General features: G+C 36.3%; 1 protein-coding gene across 2 annotated transcripts in view; it reads left to right on the top strand.

Moving 5' to 3' along the window:
- Window positions 1–9575: 9575 nt before the first annotated feature.
- LOC125674555 (uncharacterized) overlaps window positions 9576–24277 on the top strand; it is an 80687-nt gene continuing 65985 nt past the window's right edge. The window contains exons 1-3 of one of the 2 annotated variants that reach the window (XM_056159307.1): window positions 9576–9790; window positions 15866–16057; window positions 16761–16868. In XM_056159307.1, coding sequence (XP_056015282.1) covers window positions 15871–16057; window positions 16761–16868 — 295 coding nt within the window. In that variant the 5' untranslated portion in view covers window positions 9576–9790; window positions 15866–15870. The remainder of the gene's footprint in view (window positions 9791–15865; window positions 16058–16760; window positions 16869–24277) is intronic. The other variant, XM_056159306.1, reaches the window with a different exon arrangement.

The following is a 24277-nucleotide window of genomic DNA, read 5'->3' on the forward strand; positions in this document are numbered from 1 at the left end:
CATGTATATACAAACATCAAATCTGTAACAAAAGATTCAGGACTGATATGGTTCAACTATAGAATCATTCGTAGAATATTAGATACTAACAAACTCCTGCATATATCAAAAATCAATAATTCTCCACTTTGTTCAATATGTGCACTAGAACCAGAAAGAATTAAATACCGAGGAAATAAGCACCGTCTTCAATTTTACCTGGTCTGTAAACCCCTGCCAATCAGGAGAAATTTAGCTTCAGATTGGATGCTAGAAATTGATGGACATTTAGTTACCAATCCGTGTGTATACATTGTCCACCTCGTCTCTCGATCGAGGCGTCCGTGAAATCTTTTGATGTTTACCGCGTAGTATGCCAGCTCAATAGAGAAAGTTTTGATAAGAAAATTATGGTTTTGTATTACATCTATAGTCACAAAATATAATGTATTGAGTAGAAAGTCTTACATATAATTACATCAAATATAATAAATTATGATGGGTTGTGTTTAGGAAGAGGTGCCATAGAAAATTATGGATGGTTAGAACATAATTTACATGGACATGGATTTTATGCTCAAGAGACTGTACCGACTCTCATTGGAAATGTCGTGTTTATATATTATTATCAAAATTTTAATTATGAGTAAATACGTTATTAAAATGCCGTTTATATTCAGTTGAAATTTCATCAGCGTCATTTTACGACGAAACATAGCAACAAAAGTAACCGCAACTCTGTCAGAAGAGAAATTATCCGCTGTAAGGGCCATTTTTGCATACAATGGTTGAGATTGGGATGCCGAGGAAGAAGAAGTTATATCTGAGGAAGTACCCTCTTCGCCTGGACCAGCTATTGAGGGAAATGCCTGAAGAGCTGAATGTCCCGACTGTTGGTGTAGGCCGTGCGTTATGGACGAGTCGCACAGACAACTTTGGTGGCCAGAAAATCCGGTGTGCCGTCCAGAAAAAATAAATCTAACAGAAAAAAACTTTATAAGAAATTCTGGACTATGTTGAGTCATCGTGGGGTGTGGGACGATGATCGTTATATCACCAGAAAATACGCCGCAGTACGAAGGGATTCTCGTAGGAATCTGTATGGTTGGTAGACGCACGGATACAAGAGAGGCATAATACCTGACTGTGTTATTCGTAAAGTCCGAGCATGGTATCTAAACCTAATTTTTCAATGGCTAACGTCCTCAATTACAAAATAAATTTATCGTGCTTAAACATGTTTGATTCATTATTTTTTTTTATCGATATTTTGAATAACATGCACAAGAAAAATAATTGCACTTATGATTTATCTTACGAAAACGTACAGGTAACACAGGTAACATCCCGTGTATTCATAAAGCTATACACAATCTACCATTCTTCCCTCGGGGCTTCACACCTGCTTAAAATTAGCTCCGCCCCAACTAAACTTACATGAGGTAAACCGACCGGTCGAAAAAACTCGGTCTTTAAGCATATCTTTTTTATTGTCTTTCTGTCTCTACAGTATAGACAAAATTATCAGATCGGATTTTTCAAAAATCCAGTAAAAGAATGGGATTTAGTTTACAAACTGTTACTTTTGGTTTTCCAGAAAAAGAACGCATGGTTTTAAACTTTAGAATCCTCTTAATAAGGATATGTATATTCCAATATTCAAGAAAGAATGTTAATATTGGTTTTGATGATGTTTTGAAATGTTTATATGATTACAACATTTTGAAGGAAAAACTTACAGAACATATATTTTTAAAAAAGAAATGGTCTAAATGGAAATGTCTTTTCAATTAATGATAACAGCATGTATCCCTTGTTTAACAATAAGTACTAGAATATATATGTACTTGCCTATATCGCTTTCTTTCATCTGTACGAGAGTGTGAATAAAAGGTGTATATGTATTTGTTGAAAATGATGAAAACAAAAAAAGTATGGTTCATTTTCGTAAAATCGGATGTGCCGCGGAAATTCAATTTTGCATGCTTCTTACGTGGAATCGCACTTAAAAACCTTGAATTCACACAACTTGGGAATATTTGCATTTGGATATGAGTTAGTGTGCTCCTGTTACTCTTGAAAAAAAAAATCAATAACAACTTTGTTTTAATTAATGTTCGGCATTTTCCTCTATAAAACGTGGACTTCCTATTGTGACCCCACCCTACCCCTTAATTGAACAAACTTAAACTTCAACTTCATGAAGGTATTTGCATATTAATATGACTAATCATTGTCCTACTGTTGTTGGAATGAAGATATATAAGGATGTTTTCCTTATATTTTCTTAACCAAAGGTTTGTCTCCTTAAATGGCCATATTCTACCACCAGGGACCATTGATTGAATAAAATAGAATCTGAATTGCCTAAAGATGCTTACTGTTCTTGGAAAGATCATTTTCCTATATATTTCTATGTAAAATGTTGATTCCCTATTTTGTCCCTACCCTACATGTACCCCCGGGGGTCACAATATGAACAAACCTGAATCTGCACTACCCGGGGATGCTTGTATACCAACGATGACTTACCATATCCCTGTTGTTTTTGAGAATATTTTTCAAACCTTTCTCCTATATACTTGAATGTAAACTTTGGTCCCATATTGTGGCCCCAATCTACCCTCCGAGGTCATAATTTTAACAAAGAGTAAAGGTACATCAAGCCTCAATTTTCGCCTCAAAATTAGGGTAAACCTAGAATGAGGTTTTGCTTGGTTTAATCATTATGATTATGCACTAGAGCATTGGACCTGATGATGCATATGGAAAATAGTGACGTAATATGTTCTGTGACGTCATTTTCGTCATCTCCGATTGACAAGATTTAACGAAATCCGCGAAATTGACTGTTTTTGTATGCCTTTAAAAGCATTCTTAAGACAGAACGCGTGCATCAACCATAAAGATGTTTTATGTGCACTTTAATCATGTTGAAAGTCAGTAATGAGCAAATTTTCGACGTGGTTGATAAATGCGCAGGCTATCAAATGTAACGTAAACCGTTTCCCGCGTTCATCTGTAATGAAAAATTCAACGTTGATGGTGTTCATATATACAGGTTCAATGAATAAATAATATTCATATGTACAGCATATTAAATTTTATAATACTCTACGTAGTTTGCATTGAAGAAGATAGTGTGTAATCAGAGAATTGGAATCTTCGATACAGATATTTCCGATTCCAATTTTACTCGTTTTATGTTTGATATAGATACGAAATGGTATCAACGCAATTACTGTAACACATGACAAAGTTCAATCACATATTCTTTTTGATCATAGATAATTAATAATATGAATTATCCCTCTAAATTGGTGTACAATGCGTATCTAAATACATGTCTAAATATGCCTTGCCAGTTATAATATTCTAACGTACATGTAGGCTAATTATAACTTATTGGGTATGTTGCATGTGTAATTTCAAATGCTATTCTAGTATTGTATTAAGCAATATGTCAGACACATCTAATGATTGTCCATCAGAAAATAAAAAAAATAACGCTCATGATACATAATATGCATGTTATTAAGTTAGAATTGTATTATGGCTTCGGCCTGGTTTTTTAAACAATGTACGTCTGCAACCGAATGTAATCTTTGTTTATAAAATAAAAAGTTTAATAATATCGAAAATGAAAGCGCGATAGCTTAATCAGTACCTTTACATCAGAGCATAGTAGTTCGAGAGTTCGAATGCAAAATTCGGTTATATTTTCCCCGTAAATCATTGAATTATAGCAAGTCAAACATACAGGCTTTAAATATATACACTTGAAAATCAATTCATTACAATACAATTTTCACAATTTACATGTGGCAGTACTTGTATTTTTATGACATGTATGTTTCCTATCAAAACAATTCCAATTTCATCGAGCTGTCGTTTATATTACAAAGTTGGTGAACTCATTTAGGAGAGGTTACTTCATGATATATATGGTAATGAAATATTCGCATCTGCCCTGCTATAAGGTGATTATTGGTAGTTGATAGATGAACGATGTAGTATCTAGATATCTAAATTATTACTCATTAGTAAGCTAAAAGATAAATTATACCCTTGTATTGTGTTTTCCAAGAGGACAAAACCTGGTGAACCCCGATCATTACATGTAAAAAAAAAAAAAAAAAATAGAGAAAAAAACAGTTCTTAAGAAAATAATTTCAGTAGAAACGAACGACTCTGACTGCATTTGTGATCAATGTCAATAGATCTACAACTCTAATCGTTTCATGCTTAAATTTTCGCAAGCATTCAGTAATACCATAAAGGGGAGGGGGGAGGTTAAATAAAAATTCGCATGTAAAATTTATGGAAAAACTACATTCTCAAAAAAAGAATGTGTGGGCCAAACTACCCGGTTGCTACGTCACTGTAATAAATATTTGTTTATAGAATCACCTTACATTTGTCGACAACTGACACGTGTTCTATGACTTAGTCATATTTAAAAATACATGATAGCTAGTTATTGGTTACTATTTTCATCATTAAATCGTGAAAATGGTGTTGAAGTATTAGAACACGATTTTCACACATAAGGAAACCTTTCTTTTCCTGCATTTACACTCTAACCATCCACCTCACTATCATTCACTTAGCATTTAGTGGCATGTGCACAAAACATCGCTTAATGACTATATCCAAATAATGCGCGGATCTAGAGTGGAGGTACGGACACCCCTTTACCTCTGGAATTAAAGTTACATGTAATTTGTGCACAAAGTAATGAGGACTAAACCAGAGCACAATATTATCATGAACTCATTTGTATAAAACTGGAAGGATTGTTTGATATCCTTTTCCCAATTCACATAATTACCGGTGATTAATGTAAACATTCTAACCAAGCAGTATTCTTGGCGTTTTTTTCAATTTCACTAGAAATCTTTGTTGAAATAATGCAAGTTCTCAACAAACCACAGAAAGTTGGATACAGCGCGGTAATAATATATTAATTTCAACAAAGCATGATATTTTGTAGCATTAAAGTTTGAACACTCAATAGTTTCTTTGTTTAAACTTCAAATAATTCAAATAGCCGACGTTATAGAAATAAAGTAAATATATTGAACAATTATTCAATATGTTGTAATCGTACATTACCATTATTTGGAGATGGTAGTGAAATGAAAACTTCAAACATAACTCTCCGAAATTTTGTTACATTTAGATAGATGAAGTATATCAGTCGCGTGTCATTTACTAACAAAAAAATGCATATTCCCAGATCCATGGAAATCGTGCAGCATGCAGAACGTACCCTGAATAGGTGTCTGACAAAATCAAGTAACGAAGTCCTTCTACACAACTAGGGCTTCGAAAAATATGTGCCGGTCATGGTCATGGTCTGACGATATCGTGGTACTTTTGCCCCATGATGAATATCTAATATGAATTTAAAATCAAATGAAACTTGATTGACTGTTTTATAATAATTTAATTTTCTCACACCAAAAATCCTTGAAAAAAAGTACATATCATATTCGACAAAATACGGTACTATGCTACACATCGATGTATTCTTCATAATATTCAAGCATAAATATGATGGTTTGATGAGAGAATCAGGAAAAACGAGGCTAAATTTGGTCATCAAATTTTCATTTATTTGTCTCAGATGAACAATTTTGCATCTAGATTTTGAATTTTTTTACCGGACCCCCACCTTCTTTAAGAGTGGACAAGCCCCTCCCGCACTTTTCCCCTCGTCGCATCGCGACTCGGCCGCCTACTTTCAGCAGCCGGACTAGTCACATATCAGCAGGACTAGTAAATTATAAATTCTAGTAGTCCTTTTCACTAGTATAGTGTAAAAACTTAGTGTCAAAAACTGATTAGATCTTACACCTTTCATTATTTTGAGAATTGTTGGAAAATATAAATACCTTTGATTGACGGCATTATATATGCTGATGCACTGCCATAGTGATTGACTTTGGAACTGTTACTAGACAGTCTTTGCTTCATTCATCATTAGAAACTGGCCGAAAAGGAATTGTTGAATGATTTATTAGACAAGGTAATTTCATGATGTATCCGACTAAATCGGCATGTAGCAGAAGGTAGAGGGGGGGGGTCAAAATATATGATCCTCTCCCATGCGGACTTCGGACGTGGTTTGAGACAATTAATATGTTTCAAACTTTTTTCCTTTGCGTAAATACTAATGCATTGAAAGATGTGTTATATAAAGATATTTGTCAGGAGCCTGTATATTTTTATTCTTATAATAAGTGTAAGTAGATGCAAGTGCATATGCTAAAACATTGAATATAACACCAACAAGTTTATTTTTTGTTAGATTGTTCTTAGTGTCAGTGTCAAATCTTGTGTAGAACTTATCACACTGTTTGTAAATCTGACCACATCCTATAAGATTCACATTTGGTCCCATTGTCGTGTGTTGAATTAAAAAAAAATGTTCAAGTTCGTTTTATAATCTTTCTTCTCACATATCTTCTGAATGAATTTCATGTTCTTTTTACTACAATCCAATGTAGCATTGGTTAGTGCGTGTTCCTTTGCTGAAAACATATTTAGTGCGCTCGAAAAAAAAAAGAACAAAGTCTATATACACACACAAGAATAACTTAAGGTAACCATGCGCTACGTACATATATGATATTTATTTAATTTAGATTAAAACAATGCAAATTGGATGTAAATGTAAACACAAAGTTAAAATTGAATGAATATATATGAGTTGCTTTACAATTCTTAGATACAATTACACTAATCGTCCTTCAAATCACAGCATCCGCCGCATCAAATCATCTACAATTGATCAAAACTTTCGGAAAAGATCAATTGAATTTTTTCAAATAAAAATCGTAGTACACATTTGTTTAATGAAACTTTAAGCATCTGGCGACATAAATTTGATTGTTTTTATATTGAGTTCATGACATAGCCTTCTTGTTCATGACGTCGCATAAAGTAACGTCAAAATGGCACAATGTTATCGTAAACTATACTGTATTTACATATGTATTATACATAAGTAAAGCTTTTTATGAAGACAGCATAACCATTTTATGGAAGTATACACCATATTAAAGAATTTTGAGGAATACCATTTAATTTGGACGCGGGCTCAAATTTGGCCTCAAACGTACCTTGTCCTTTGAATTTGTCATGAAGCTTTTAATTGCGTTACACGTTTATTGGACCAGTGGTTCTTCCGAAGACTTTCCCTAGATACCCCCAAGCAAAACTTCGATCCCCTATCGTGGTCCCACTCTACCCCCAGGGTACATGACTTGAACGAACTTTAATCTACACTATGTCAGGAAGCTTTCATTTAAATTGCAACGTTTCTGGCCAAGTGGTTTCTTAGAAGTTTTAAAAGATGTTTTCTTATACGTCCTACGTAAAACTTTGATCCCCTATCGTGGCCTCAATCTACCCCCGGGGAACATGAATTGACAACGTGTACATATGCACTATGTTAGGAATCTCTTATGCAAATTTTTACTGTGCTGGCCCAGGAGTAAATGCCCCTACCCTATCATACATTTTTTTTGATTGTCTTCATAATCTCAGGGTTCAGATGAGTCTCTTACTTCATTTGAACAAACGTGAACCCCCTTCACTCATAGCTGCAGAACTGTAGCTCTCTAAACAAAATATTGGGACAGATCAGAGAGGTACAAATCCAATTCGATTTACGGCGCACAAAAAGATGCGCGCGGTTAAGCTATCAAACCGTTGTATTCTTGCATTGCTGTGTTTTAAATTTAATATGGAAAAAAATCCGGACGTATTTTCCTTCTATTCTTGTGTCCAAACATACCTTCAAATACTCATCAATGTTCCGTACGACCAGAAAATCTCACAGCTTTAATCATTTCGTTAGTTAATGTAGCCATTATTGATATACGATTTTTGACATATTTTAAATATAATACAGAATGTAAGTATAAATACAGCATTACTTACAAAATAAAGTACTGATAAATTTGCTATCATGCTCAAAAGTTGATATATGAAAGGCGAAGATAACGAACATTGATCAATTTCATAACTCCTATAAAAAATACCAAATACATAGTTGGGCAAACACGGACCCTTGAACACACCAAGGTTGGGATCATGTACCTAGGAGGAGTAAGCATCCCCTGTCGACCGGTCACACCTGCCGTAAGCCCTATATCATGATCAGTTTATCAGAGTTATCCGTAGTCATAATCAGTGTGCAAAGAACGGCCTAATAATCGGTATGAAACACCTCCGACAGCATTTGACCCAATGCGAGGTTGTATTTACGAACTAGATCGTTATAACGGCCATAGAATTTGCAAAATGCTGACTTCAATCGAGACTGTTGAAATCCCTGTACCATCAACTTGTTTGTCAGTAGCTTACCTCGATTTAAAAACTAATTATACGCAGAACAAGATCTTGCGTATCGAATCAGTTGAGAGATATAAACACCATATGCAGGTGATAATGGAATATTGCTACATAAATTTGGGAAGTTGACGATATATTTACCCCCTCTCTATACAACTCTGTACAAAGCTTCCCCACAATTTCGACTTCATTGATAAATCATGGGGAATAATTTGCACCCCGTGCGATAAATTGTATTCTTTCACTTACGAAAACATAAAGGTTTTCGTTATATCAATTGTCGTTCAACACATACAGAATGCATTTTTTTTTCACAACTTTGTTATTAACTACATTGCACTTTGTTTCTCGGAATTTGTATAGCAATCGCTCATTTTTTGTCAAACGGGAATAACAATTTCTATTCCCGAGTTTGCCACAAAGGTTCGATAACCTGTTTTACTGTAGTATACTTTCGAAACTCCTTTTTCAGTCCAAAGGGTGCGATTGAGACCAATGTGCCCTTTGTTCTAGTGTTCCGTTCTAAGATTGGCGAATGACGAGAACATGTACGTACAAAAACTTTTTGTAGTATACTTACGTGACCCAATTTTGACCCCATGTTTATGTGTTTTCGTTTATTAAATCACTCATTAATTGGGGAATCCCGCGAGGATCCATGTTAGAATAGATACTCAGTAACTTTTGCTTGTCGTTAGAGGCGACTGAATTGGGCGGTCCTTCAGATGAGACCGCAAAATCCGAGGCACCATGTCACAACAGATGTGGCAGAAGATATATATCTCGCTCTCTCCTCAAAGACCGTAAGCGCCAAGCATAGGTCTAAATCGAGCAGCAATCAAGTGACAATGGTGACCTATTTATATGAGTGCAAGATCTTCAGGCTAAACGTCAAACAATATACAAACAATTAGTCATTAATTGGTTACCCAGATTAAATTAGGTACACACCCTTTGTGTAACTTGGAGTACAACCCAAAAGGACTGATGACCTGTGTGACGTAAAGGGTTATCAAAGCAATTGCAATCGGCGCCCTCGCCTAAAAGGTCCAGCATCGCAGTAGTATGGTGTGCTGGTATAAGTATGACAGTCCTTAAACCATTCTATAAAAAAACAGGATTTGTCCCTTTTCAATTAAAAGTTGAAGATATGAGATTCCAGGAGTTGTTGAACGCGATCGATTTGCAGGGAAAGGTAACTCATACGAAACGTCCAATATAATCGTCTATATGCGAAACATCTGTTATCATATAAACGTTATCGAGCTGTTCAAAATGATCAGGGGGTACGCTTATCAGGATTAAGAGTCAACAATCACCGGTTAAACTGCGAGTATTTTACATTTGAAACACAGTACAGTATATTGAGATGAAGATGTGTGCAGAAAAAACGATTCTAATGGAAATTGATTTACCCTCGGTCTATTTCCGCAGGCATTTATATTAGGTAAGATTTTATTTTTCGGTGTATGTACTTTAGATGATAATGGACTCGTATTGAGGTCACCAGCAGTAGGGGGAGTATCCCATATCTTTACATCTACGTAAATTTGTACTAATGCCATCCGCGACACTAGATTTTAGTTTTGATGTTATATTCGAAAGACGCGTAATTGTCTTGAATGTCTGGCGCAGGAACAGTCACTATCTATTATATATCTTACATTCGACACGCACGAGTAGACCTCGAGCTCATCGGAGTTAATAAATGTATTATCCCTGCAACCTACATTTTCTTTTTAAAAAATGAAACAGGTTCACCGGGAATGCCTTAGTTTTGATGTTCTCGTCCATCAGATTTCCGTTCTTACAATCGCAGCTTTTCAATCTATTAAAGACGTCTGTGACCTGTCTGTTTCGAGATGAATTGGGGCGGTGTGCTATACTCAATAAAATCACTACCCTCCCCCCTGCTTATATGTGCATGGACTTCTATCCTATCCTTCAGTATGCATAAATTGTTTAAAACTGAATGGTAACTTTATTTGGACTGAAAATATATCAGGAACCGTCTGATCTCATCAGCAATATCACTAATTTCTGATGTAGTGTTATATGAAACCTCCACATATCAAAAACAAGGCGTCATGAATCATAAAGTCATACGTGTGAAATACAGCTCTTGGAAAACAAGAACACTTAATATTTCTCCGTATGAAGTACTCTGCAGGATTAAAAACAACGTTCATATTAGAGGGTGTACATTAACCATACTAGTACTAGTATGACGAAAAAGCATTAGTTATAACAATATGTTGTCATAAACAACGTCACTTCCGGTAATTATATACCTTCATTCACATTAATCGAATAAAGTTATATAAACTTATTTGTGTTAACACATTTATGTTTGGTATAACTGCATCACAATATCTAAAGAGATCGGTTGTCTTCAATATTTAAATACATCATTTGATTTCCCATCTTGAGAGTTTTCTGCCTAAACGGGATACCGGAGGTTACGGTATTCATTGCGACGATGATAAACAAGGGAATGAACCGGAAAGTGGTTAAGAAAACCTATCGAATAACGTGAGGTGTATGTGTCGGTAAGGAATAAGTATATGGTAGATCGGTGGCCAACATGTAGATATTGGAATTATTGAATCAGAAAGAACATTAGAGTGTGTACCGAAAAACGCAGAATTTAATAGTTTTTTTCTGAATTTACAGTTTGAGAATAAAATGCGTTTCATTCCTCGACTTTTGTATTAGGAGGCAGTATGGTAAAGATCCTTATTATTATCATTATCATTATTAAAGGTAAAATTACCGGTTCCCGTGTTACAGGAGAGCGCAAATAAATCTTACAAAGCAAAAGTCAACAATACGCATAATCTGTCAAAGAACCACACATTTGATCTGTCATCATTATCGCGCTATTGTTCTAGCTAAAGAGGAGGCATTCATTTTTGCTCCTTTTTTTAGGTTTCCATCTCATTCAAGAATTTTGGATTTTAAGTTTTAAATAGTATAAATTTTTGATAGGAAGGTGGTGTGGAATTTGGGCATAAAAATACATATAATCCACCACAAAAACAAACACACACTCGTACATACACTCATATACCCACGAACGCACACAAACATACATACGCACAGATACACATACATGAACACAAACACACAAGGAGAGAGAGAGAGAAAGAGAAAGAGAGATAGAGAGAGAGAGAGAGGGAGGGGGGGAGACAGACAGACAGACAGAGAGAGAGCATTTTAAAATCGATATCATATCTAACATCAGTCCAAGTGGCCCCATATCAATTTTTGAACCTCCAACTCCGGGCTGGCATGGGGCTATTCGGCTGATATGACTTACCTGATCAAGATATAGGACACACAGTAAGTGTGACCGGTCAACAGGTGATGCTTATTCCCCCTAGGCACCTGATCCCACCGCTGGTATATCCAGGGGTACGTGTCCAACTTTCTATTTTGTATTCCTTTCAGGAGTTATGATATTGATCACTGTTCATTATTTTTCATGTTGCACTATTTAATTCTTAAATCTTGTAAACGAACGGTTTACTGCTTTGTTTAGTGTTTTTTTTTTAATTTGATACAAATAGACCTGGTGTTTTGAAATACAATTCCTTTCATAACAAGTGTTTTTTGGGGTTTTTTTGGTTTTTTTTTTTTTTGTTTTTTGTTTTTACATCTTGCACATACATCAATGAATATTTGATACATCGCTTTACTAAGGTAACAACCCTGTTGCAATGATTTACTGTGGTAAAAACTGTTGTACATTGTTTTAATATATTAGTAAGTGTTTGCTACATCGATTAACTGTGGTAACATCTTTGAAACTTTGATCATAAATGACTAAATCTATGGTACAACTCGAATACTTAGATTTACTACCGTAGAAACCTACAAGCATTAATTTGCAGCTGTAAAATATTTGATACAATGTACGGTGGTGTACATAATTTCTGGACTGATCATGCATTTTTGCACGCCTGTCTGATAACAACATAATTATAGTCACGGCTAACGTAACTAAACACAACATGGAGTCGTTTAACGTAACTCTAAACAACACGGTTAAGTACGATTAGATAAAGCCAAGTGGGTATGACATAAAGCATTTAATTAGTGGTATTTTCTATGTAATGCACAACTCGCAGTTGCGTACAACAATTTACACACCACACCGTTGCTAAATTTAAGAAAATACAACGTTTCGCTCGTAAAACTAAACACAACTCGTCTGTGTGCTACAACAAGCTTACAAAACGCAAAGTCTGGCAAATAATAAATATCCGTTATACACAGGTGCTGTCACGCTTGTACAACTCACATCCGGTGTTTCCCAGCGGACACAACTATCAATAATGCTGTGAAATGAAATTTACTTCTGAAAATACATTTGGGTATGAACTGAGAGGCTTAATGCCTGCATGCATCGTGATTTGCAGTTATGTATGCCGACGTGAAGCTTTGCTGTTTATACTCTCATGTATCTATAAAAATGAAATTTATTTCTTATAATTCCTTTCTGTTTTCAAGTTTGTCGTGTATTCCAAGCCGTTAAATGAGATGTACTATATTTATTAAGATTCATACTCGCCTTTATTCAGAACTAAAAATGATTAATGATATTATGCCTAAAACAGTGGGTAAAAGATATTAAAGGAAAAAAACCATTGAAAATGTAAAAAAAACTAACACGGGACCCAATCATGCTCCATCGGAAAATTTGTGTTTCCACTTCCCAAAACTATATGTTTCGAACATTTTAAATCTATCTAGCATATCTTTATATGGCAGTAAACATTGTCCTTCCAATGTGGTATGACCTTTTGATATAGATATAAGACACTAACGGAAATACCTCATCACAAAATTAAATTCTCGGTAGCCGTGCAATACACAATCATTAGTGCGCTAACATAAGTTAAATGATTAAACGTGATTTATGTATACACATGGTACTATATTACGGACGCCTGTTGAGGCCAGTACATAGAGATAAATTTCTTTTATTGCATTTAAACTCAATAATGGTTGCGTGTAATCGCAAACTTTTGTGTTTAACCGCAATAAAACAATGTTCTCTCTATGCAATAACTTCAACAGGGTTCCGTACTATGTAAATGTCGATTATGTCTCTTGCACGGATATAATTCAAAATATGTCATTTTCACCGACGTTATAGAGTAAGAAAGTTCTTAGAATTGGACATATTGTAAGAGTTCGTTCAAAAAGTAGGCGGATATATTGTGACACTTTGAAAAAGAATTGGGCAGACATATGGTGCAGGCGGACATATAGTGACAGTTTGGTCCAAAAGTGGGTGAACGTTTAGTGCAGGCGGACATATAGTGATAATTTGGTCCAAAATTGGGCGGACATTTTGTGCAGGCGGATATACAGTGCAGGTGGACATATAAGGACTCAACACATATATATTGAGTTACCTCCCACATACATACACACAATTTTTTTCCTTTTCAATAGTAGTGGTTATGAATTGATATGGGGAACATTTTATAAGCTATTTAAAGCATAAAAAAATTCAAAATCACCCACCCACGTTTAGGATTTTAAAACCATGTAACAAAAAAGAATTGTGCTAGTGAAAATATCAGATAATGCAACAACAAAGATCTACAAGACTTACGACAGTCAATGGAAGTACAAGCTCGGATCTTGTAAAATTAACACTAAAATCCGATTTTAATTTTTTTGAAACACATACACAACGAGATATATCGCTGGAGCTCATTCGGTAAAGTTTTTTATACACATGAATCGGTCTACTATCAAAGTTGTCCCTTCGATGTCTATATTTTATTTTATTTGGTCATTGGCACCGTATATGTTTTACATAACGACCCCTGGGTCGAGGTATCTGCTGGAGGAATGTTAGTCCCGAGGGTCTCTACAGCCCAGTAGCTAAGTACTTCGCTACTAGCTTGAAAATACGGATGTATATTTAATTGCTGGGATAAAATTTAGAAATTCATTTAAAAATTAAGGATTATCTCCCTCATGCATAGTTCTATCCTTGGACGAATTTGGCTCAAGTTTTTTTGGCACTCTAATTTTCTTTTTAGCTCTTGCAAGTTTATTGTTATTTGGAAATTTCCAACGTTTCGGCTTGAGCATCACTGAGGACACATTAGCTGTCGACATGTACATTTGGTGCATCAAAATTGGCACAGTATAAGTTTTATATTTCATCGAAATCCTGTGTTATAGTCACCAATAACAGACATAAACAAAATACAGCACGCGATGTAATACACAGGAAGTAAACATTACGTTGGATTATGGGAATGGTGCTAATTTTGGATGTTGGTTTCATAAGATGTTCGATATTTCATGTCATATTAACCAATGTGGGTTTAATAAATGTTCCATACAAAAGTGTTTGATGAACCTACTAACTAATGCCACATTAAGGATTTGATAACTTATTAAGGTTAATGTTAAATTGCATTTTATGAATCGTTGATACAACCGGGTCCTGTTATTGGCGGGTTTTTAAATAGTGATATTATTATCAAATTGATTTTTAGGTTACATAAATTATGAGACGTTACATCGTTGAAAACTAAGGCTACTGTCACGGGTGCATTTCGAAAAACAAATTGATAAGAATAATCATGCAAATTCATGGTGGAAATCACATTACTTTATTTTGATACAGCAATTTTAATATTATATTGGAGCACAGCGTTATAACTTATAATGTAATTGATGTGAAATGAAAGCAGTATAATTCAAAGTTACGAAAGATAATATTTCATTATTTATAATTCAAAGTTAAACTATTTTTTTTTGATTTCCTCTTTTTTATTCATTAACCAGTTGATAAAACTATCAGCACAAGTTATATGTTGTTACATCGTTAAGGTCAGTTAATAAAGGTGTGTATTGAAACTAAAGACTAGAGCACGGTGCTTATGTTGTAACCCTAGTAATGCTTATCTTTTATATGACTATTTTCACGAGTTTATCTTGGTCTCTGTTCAGTTGCTTTTTGACAAAGTTCATGGACAAATGCTACTGGAATTTTTCAATGACAAAGTCCTTGCGCCGACTCCCTCAAAGCTTCATTCGAAAAATTGGGGGGAAAACTCAGACTAAGTAATAGTCTGTTTACCTTATGAAGAGATAAGGTCAGGAGTTGTGTACTTCTTATAGATAGGTACTTAATTCCACCCTTGGCGTGCGCAATAATCCTTGTTTGTCTTACTCTTAATTTTGCATTTTTTGTGTGAATTATGTGATTGACCACTACTTATTGTATTCAGTTGTTCATTTCGATAACAAATGTAGTGGTGCACAGATTTTAGACATAACTTCCAGTTAGTGTATAATTAAGTGGTATACGAGCTTATGCATTTAATGATGCTTCAATTTGTTGAATTGAAGAATTGCAAGACTGAAATCAGTATTGATTGAAAAAAGCCGTTGTATCACCGATTTTTAGCTGGATAAAAATTGATGTTAACAGGAGTACAGTTCTAAAATGTGATTATGTCTATTCATTATGCGTTATACCATACAGGGAACATGTCAGTGGAAATGTATCCCGTGGCGTCCTGTCCTGGGGACGGCGACTCGTGGCAGAAGGCTGGAATCACATTGAACTGTCCAAAAGACACCATCGGCAGGAACCTTTACCAATGTGCCCCTAATGAATATAAGACAGACTTGGTCGAGTTCTGCTTGGAGGGATCCATCGGGAGATTTGAAGAAGGTAATTTCGAGATTTATATGTCTTTCAACAATATTCAATATTGATGTTAATTTGTTACCATGGATTCCTCGTTTGACGATTCTGACGGAAGTTTGTATGTTTTTATTTTACTTTTCACGCTAAATGATATACAATGCATGGTAATTGGCCACTGAGAAAAGTAAACATGTATATTTGGTCACGATATATTTACTTTCGATGAAAGTCTGGATACTGAATCAAAGTTAAGATGATGAGTTTAGGGAATGATCGTTCTTTCGCCACAACCAAAGCGTCACTCGATTCATCCAAAGTTCAAACTTTGGGATATATTCTGCAAAGAAAAGGTGATTTCCTTTCATAAGGGTGTCCGAGTAACGCAGAAGTAGCGCTCTCGCTTCTCACCGCTGCGACCTCAGTTCGATCCCCGCGATCGGCAGTGGTTGTATGTGAGAGGGTATGGTTATCGCTGGCTCGGGCACGTGGGTTTCCTCCGGGTATTCCGGTTTCCTCCCAAATAAATGACCTCTTAGCAAAAGCATCCGTGCATCAAGGGGCACATTGGAAATAAGCTTTCGAGATTTCATGGGTTATCCTTGGTATTTATGTATGTATGTATATACCGAATAAACATTTATTTAAAATTTGTTCAATGTAGCGTAAAATGCTGAAAATCAGAGGGAAATGAAAAAGATAAAATCTAAAAGCATGCATACATTTGCAGGTTTATGTGTGTACGCCTATCCTAGTGGACACTTAGGTGTGAAGAACTGCACGAAGTTTGTGACCGGATGTCCTGAAACACCCTACATCAACAATGAAATCTACAACCGTAAGCTCAGTATTTATTATTTGGTTTTGCTCTCTCTCTCTCTCTCTCTCTCTCTCTCTCTCTCTCTCTCTCTCTCTCTCTCTCTCTCTCTATCTCTCTCTCTCTCTCTCTCCATATATATATATATATATATATATATATATATATATATATATATATATATATAATATCCGAATTAGATGCGTTAAGGGGAAATATGCTAGGGGTTTAAATGGGCCACATCCGGAACAATGTAAAATATCAAATGTTAATTGGAATTCTCTTGATCAAGACGACGAAGCGAATTACATATATACCATGGTTTGTGCGAAACTCACTTCAAGTCTCTTCCTGTGTTGAAGACAACAGCCTATACCTAATATGTTCTGTTACCAGAGCGATGATTAAATGAAATAAAGTCAAGACTGACCATGTTCATCCCCCTAGTAAGGCTTCGGCATCTTACAAAATCAACCTTAGTGATAGTTCTCTGTTTGACTTGATGACAGTTCACATCAAAACAGCCACATGGTACTGTTTCTCCAATAAAAGCCTGTGATGGTGATGATCCCACTATATAGTCAGACCAGGACAATTACACCCTTGGTAGAGAACAGTTACTGTTCATGTAAAGTAAGATATCTGATATAGTCCAAATTATTAACAACAAAAAAATATCACACCAGATAAATCAGACAGAGTTGGAAATTGCTTGCAGTGCGTAGATATAGACCATATTATACGTGATCCACCAACATGGTCTTATTCTTCATCCTCTTTCAACTATAGTCAATCTGGACATGTCATTACTGGTGATGTTTATATAGATAAAAATGAGGATCTCAAATCATTTATTCTAAAAGGTCCTAAAGACAGAGAACCTCTTTTTTCAATTGGCGACAAAACTTCATTTCTATTATGAATTATGTCGAAGATTATGCCAGACGATAGGCTAAATATGAAAATGAAGAACTTGGTACATTGTCAGAATGCGTCAAAAGTATACGAGGGGTATTAAAATCCCACATTAGACATATTAAAATAAAAGTAAGTTCCATATATCCTTCTGTGTTTAGTAAACCAGGAGTGATAAAAGAGCTAGATAGGTTGCATGGGAATATGGTTTGGTTCTAGCTGACAAAGCTAGTGACAACATTGTCTTTGTTCGTAAGGCTCAAAAGTTAACCAGTGGTTAAATTACCTAACCAATGGTTAAATATTGATCAACGTTAATCAAACTGCAGAGGTGGGCTGAGTCATTTAACCAGTGGTTAAATATAGCTGCTTGCTTGCTTTTTTATGTAAACATGGGCTCATAACACAAGAAACGGGAAGATTGGATACATTTTAATAATTATTTCACTGGAATAGAGTAAAAAAGAAGTTGAAAATGATCTAAAGAATCAGGCAGATCTCTATGAGCCCCAGCTGTACCGTCTGACCATGTTTTCATTGTAAGATATTGTTTGGTTTACTACAAAATTAAGACAAGTTATATCTATCATGTAATTCAATTCATCTCTTTCTAAAATTTAAAGATTTAACAAATTCATCAACAGGATACATGAGTGAAGTCACCGTGGTAGGAAAGGGGGGTTATGGGGTAAAGGGGGGGGGGGGGTAAACTGAGTCCCTTTATCCCTAAATTAACCACCGCAGTGTACCAATTGATACTATGCCGTTATGTTTGTATCCCCCCCCCCCTTACGCTAAAATCACTTGTTTATTTTTATACCCATTACATTCACCTTATTAAACCATTCAAATAATATCATTATTTGTTAATTTTCAAAAAACAAATACAACTTTAAAAACTACACAACTTTTGATAATTAAATTAATTCAAGCTAAATGGAGTCATCAATCATGTACACACATATTTTGTGCTGTACAAAAATATTTATTTATTTTATCTATTCCATTTATTTATCTTTAATATGAAAAAAAAAATGAATATTGGTATTCGAAGTTTATTCATGCGTTTAAATTAACTGAAAGTCTTAGTAGATTAAAAACAGGTTGAACACTAGTCTTATGATCACTTAATTAGGTGTAAAAAAAACCCACGATGTCGACAGGTGGAGTTGAGAATTTCAAATCGTTGTCTAAGTTCAAGTGAACCTTAAAGAAATGATACGAAAACGAATGTAATTCTGTCACAATTCTCTGGGATATTTTTTACTTCTTGGTGAATCAATAAATAAATAAATTGAAATTACCCTCCCACATTCACCCAAATGCCCCACACTTCCCGACCCCCCCCCCCAAACAAAAACAAAAAACCAAAAAAAAAACCAACTACTTGTTATGAAATAACACACATATTAGATAAATACATGTGCATGTAGTTATTTTTTTAAATGATGATCAAAGAGGTGGGGATACAGTACAATAGTATATTTAATTTATCATATATACTATGTGGATAAAATTATCTATGGGGTCAATTTTAAGTGGTGGGGCAATAGTTTCTTTGAAGAATATTACTGCATCTATGTTATATGTCAAGTTGATGATTATATGGGACTGAAGTTTTAAAACATCGAATTCAGTCTATTAACATTTATGCAAATTATTTTTCTACTGTCGACATTGAAGCACCGCCGCGTTGGCCTAGAGGTTAGAGCGTTCGTCCCGCGTGCGGAAGGCCGGGATTCGAATTCCAGCCGTGACAGACCTATAAGTCGTTAAAACAGGTAGTGCCAGTTCCATCGCCAAACGCTCGGTATCCGGTGTGGATGTCAAGGGTCCTCGGAGATGACCTCAAAAACGGATGACCCGTGTCACAGTAGGTGTGGCACGTTAAAGAACCCTCACTGCTAAATGGTCATAAGCGCCGAGTAAAGGTCTAAAGTTGAAGGTATTGTGGTAATATTTATTAAACTATAAACATTACATAGATTACCAGGTTCTAAGTTTAAGGATGGTGCCGAACTCAATATCGTCTACTTCGCCCTGTCGTCGTCTGAACGCTCCCTTCTCAACTGGTTCCCTGACGGCAATTACACATATGTCTTCTATTTATAGTAATAGTCAGGTCGCAAGTCAGTCCTGTCGGTCAGATATCTAAACCTACTACATTATCCCCCTTTTAAAAATTCGGGATGCCCCTGCATCTCCGCACACCCTCATCCTTAGTCAGAATCTTGAGAAATATAAGCGTAAAACAATCCAAACTTATCCCTGCATAACCGGGGATATATATACAACGAACTGTATAAAAAAATAACTACATTTTAGCAAGGTTTCCTCCCTGTACTAACATAACAGGTAAAACAAAATTAAAGTGTATATGTTTGATTTTAACACAAAATATTTATTCCAGTCACTACTTTCCGAGCACTTTACTTAGATGGGTGGGGTAATTTGTTTGGTAGTACATCATCAGCAAAACTATCATGCCCTCTCTTGGATAAGATTCTGGCGTTCCTAAAATGCGACTGTGCATATTCATAATGTGCTTCCTGGACATTCTCAAAAACAGACATGAACTGGTGAGCAAAGTGTATATATTGTAGTCTTTGTGTTGCTGTCAGATGTTGATAGAACAGGATATGGTACCTCCAGTGAATCAATACGCTGGGGGAATTTATTGGTGTCAAGTGAAAGGTACCCGGCTCAGGTCACCTCATCCACCTTGACAAGTTCCTCATATGCTCCTGAGATCTGTCCATAATCTGTGACTGGGAGGGGACCTGAAGGTACGCAAATTCTTCAGCCCATTGTACTAAATCTTCCACTATATCTGAATGAGTCAAACATCTTGTTAAAAACAGCAGGAGTTGATACCTTCCCTCTCAACTCATTCACTTTGGCGTCTTGTATAGGTGGCTGGGGGTAATCCCACAAGATACGTGGCAAATGTTCCGCCTGGACATGGTATTTAAGTTTTCGCCCAATAAAATCGCACTCCTGCACAGGACAACTAGATTTGCGCGATTTTTTCCCTTGTCCTTCATCCTTATGTCCTTACCATCTTGCACCGTTACTGCTTTGTTTTCCTTGGGAATTATTGCGCTGACCAGTCAGATTCTGACGTGATTTCTTCTGTCTCTGCCAACAGTTCCTCGAGGTTTATCTGATGTGAATTTTCCTCCTCTCGATTAAATACCTGCTCACCAAATTCCCCATAATGGACTTGTGTGTTGTCTTCATCTAATGACCCAGAATCACTCGACATATTTCAATTTATATGACTAATAATGACTACACCGTACATACGGTTGTCAATCAATAAACAATCGCAAATCATTGACCTGTAAAAGAAAAGAAATAATAAATCAAATATATATATACATTATTTATTTACATTTTTTCCTACACCCTAGAGTTGACTTTTCTGACAATTGGACAAAAGTATTCTGTCCACTTATCCGCCTGCTCTGCACACACACCAATACGATCACCATGATACCATTCATCACAGCCATCACATTGTACCATGAAAGAGCCGTTATCCCATTTTCTACAAAAAAAACAGAACACGTCAAGTTCACCTGTCTCTAGAGTACCTGTTATACCATCTATTATTTCTTTCTGTTTCTTTTTAACCCAGTTAGGTGTTTCCCTATCGCAACATTTCTTCATTCTGTCATGATTGATGATGGTGATCATCTTCTCTAGTTGCACTTTATAAACATACGAGGTTATCTTTTCTAGTACAACTCCTGGCCCCTTCCAAGGATATTTTGATTCCTTGCTTCTACCTTTTAAATGAGCCATATCCAATGTGTAAACTAAATTTCCTGGCTTATACGCCATCTTGCGTATGCGGACACCATACTCTCTTTTCATATAAGACTGTGAGGACTTCAACTTCTGTCTCGCAACCACATGAGCATGCGTAATGACTTCCTTTAACTTGCTGACATACTCCACTTCATCCATGCTAGTCTCTTGTACTGGAGGTCGAAATACTAAGTCCGCTGGCATGTTAATCTCCCGCCCAAGCATCATCATATTTGGAGTTGGTCCTGTCATTCTGTTGACTGACGATCTTATTGCATTGACTAGTTGAGGGAGATACATGGCCCAATCAGTCTGCGACTTGCTCACGAAACAACAAACAGTATCCATAACATTTCCACCTGCCCATTTGCAGAGGGTCTGTATGGTGTGGTTTTCGTTTTGTGGATATAAAGAGCGTGGCAAACAGATTTAAACAAGGATCTTTCAAAATCCCTCCCTTGATCACTATGAATAGAGAGGGGGCAACCACATCGAGCAAACACATCGTCGACCAATTCTCTTGCCGTTTCCTCCGCTGTTTGAGAATGCAGTGGTATGATTTCCACCCACTTAGTGAATTGGTCTACTAGTACCAAGATATTAGTGTTCCCCTTGGTTGTATCAGACAGTGGTCCCATGAAATCAATGTGTACCCGTTCAAACGGGACAGCAGCATGGTACTGAGATAAGGGGCATTTTGCCTTCCTGGTTGCTTTTTTGTTCTTGTTATAGGTGTTACAAGATCGAACATAGGCCTTGATTGTCTCATTCATTTTGTGCCCATACTATATCTCCTTTAAGCCTTGCTCTTGTCCTATCACCTCCCTGATGTCCTGTTGTGGGAAAGTCGTGATTCAGTGAGAGCACTTCCTGTGTGTAAGGTTTTGGCACAACTAATATGGTCAGGTTATTTTTAAATTTATTCCTGAGGACGCCATCACGATCTAAGAAGAATTGTTCTTTGTTGACAAAGTATTTCTTGGCTGCCTGATCTGCTAGAAACAGGTCCGTCTCAGCTGGTTCCTCATTTTTTTTCAGTCAGTGAAGAATCAGATGCAGATCTGGGTCTTTACTCTGTTCAGCCGACAACTGTTCTGTTTTGTACTGAATGCCATAACCGTTTCCTATCTCAACAGTGTTTACTTGGGCCACTTCTTCTGTCGTGATGATCTTGACCATAATCTTGCTCCCATGAAGTACCATGTCGTGTACTTCACTAGCGTTCAGATTGTCTCCTTTTCTCTTCATTCCGGTTGTCTGTACTGTTGCTAGTGGTATCACATTGTCAACCTTTATGAAATCTTGCCATTTCTCATGAACTTTCACACAATGTTTGCATCCACCACATGGAAGTGATTTGGGAGGTATAAAAATGGACATTTCCTTGCAACGTTCTTTGATTTGCAGTCTTGATAAAATATCTGCATTTATATGTTTTCTTCCTGGACAATGTTGAATCTGCATATGGTATTGGCTGAGGATCTCCAGCCATCTGGCTAGTTGACCTTGTGGCTCCTTAAAATTCATCATCCACTGTAAGCTACTATGGTCTCTGCGCACAAGAAATTATCATCCGAGGTGATAGTGACGGAAATGTTGTGTGAAACGCACTACTGCCAGCAACTCCTTCCTAGTGGTACAATATATCCTTTGTGCTGCAGAGAGTGTAAAGCTGCCATAGGCCACAACTCTCTCCTGACCGTCTTGTATCTGCAAGAGCTCTGCACCAATTGCGGTGTCTGAGGCGTCTGTGTCTAAAATAAACTTGTCCGTTGAATTTGGCAATGTTAAAACTGGAGTTGTTTGAAGTGCATGATTATGGGTCTCGTATGCTTCTTGTTGTTCACGACCCCACATAAAAGGTTTCTTGCCTGTGATGATAGTCAGTGGTTTTGCTATTGATGAATATCCCTTAATAAAGTTCCGATGATAGTTCACAAATCCCAGGAATTGTTTCACCTCTTTGGTATTTGTTGGTACCTTCCAGTTTTTAATGGCCTCCACATACTCTTCTCCTATCGCCATAACACGTGTGTTCACTGTTCGTCCGAGAAAACTCACTTCCTGTTTGCATAAATCACATTTTCGGGGTTTGAGTTTAATTCCATACTGACGGAAACGTCCAAATACAGCCCACAAATTATTTATATGGTCCTCAAAATTGATCCCCATTACTAGTATGTCGTCCAAAAAACAAAGCACAATTTGCCAATTCAGTCCACGCAATACCAAGTCCATAGCACGTGCATACGTCGATGGGGCATTGCGCAACCCAAAACTCATGCGTGTGAACTGGAATAAACCGTATTTTGTAATGAAAGCATTTTTCGACTGATCATCTTCTTTTACTCGGACTTGCCAATAGGCACTGCTAGCATCTAATTTAGAGAACCATTCATTCCCCACCAATCTATCCAAGCATTCCTCAATCAGTGGCAAAGGATACACATCCTTCCTTGTCACTGCATTCAGTTTACGGTAGTCTATTGCATATCTCACCTTACTATCTGGATTTTTTTATTAGCACTGGTGCTGAAGCCCTTTCTGAGACACTGGGTTCAATAACACCAGCAGCTAACATCCTTGACAATTGTTGTTTTTCCTCCTCCACGATTTGTAATGGTGTTCTCCGCATCCGCTGTTTTGGCTGGGCTTTACCTGTATCAATACTATGTTCAACTTCTTTAAACATACCTATGTCA

Source organism: Ostrea edulis, chromosome 3 (assembly GCF_947568905.1).
Source record: "Ostrea edulis chromosome 3, xbOstEdul1.1, whole genome shotgun sequence".
In the NCBI taxonomy this organism is placed as follows: domain Eukaryota; kingdom Metazoa; phylum Mollusca; class Bivalvia; order Ostreida; family Ostreidae; genus Ostrea; species Ostrea edulis.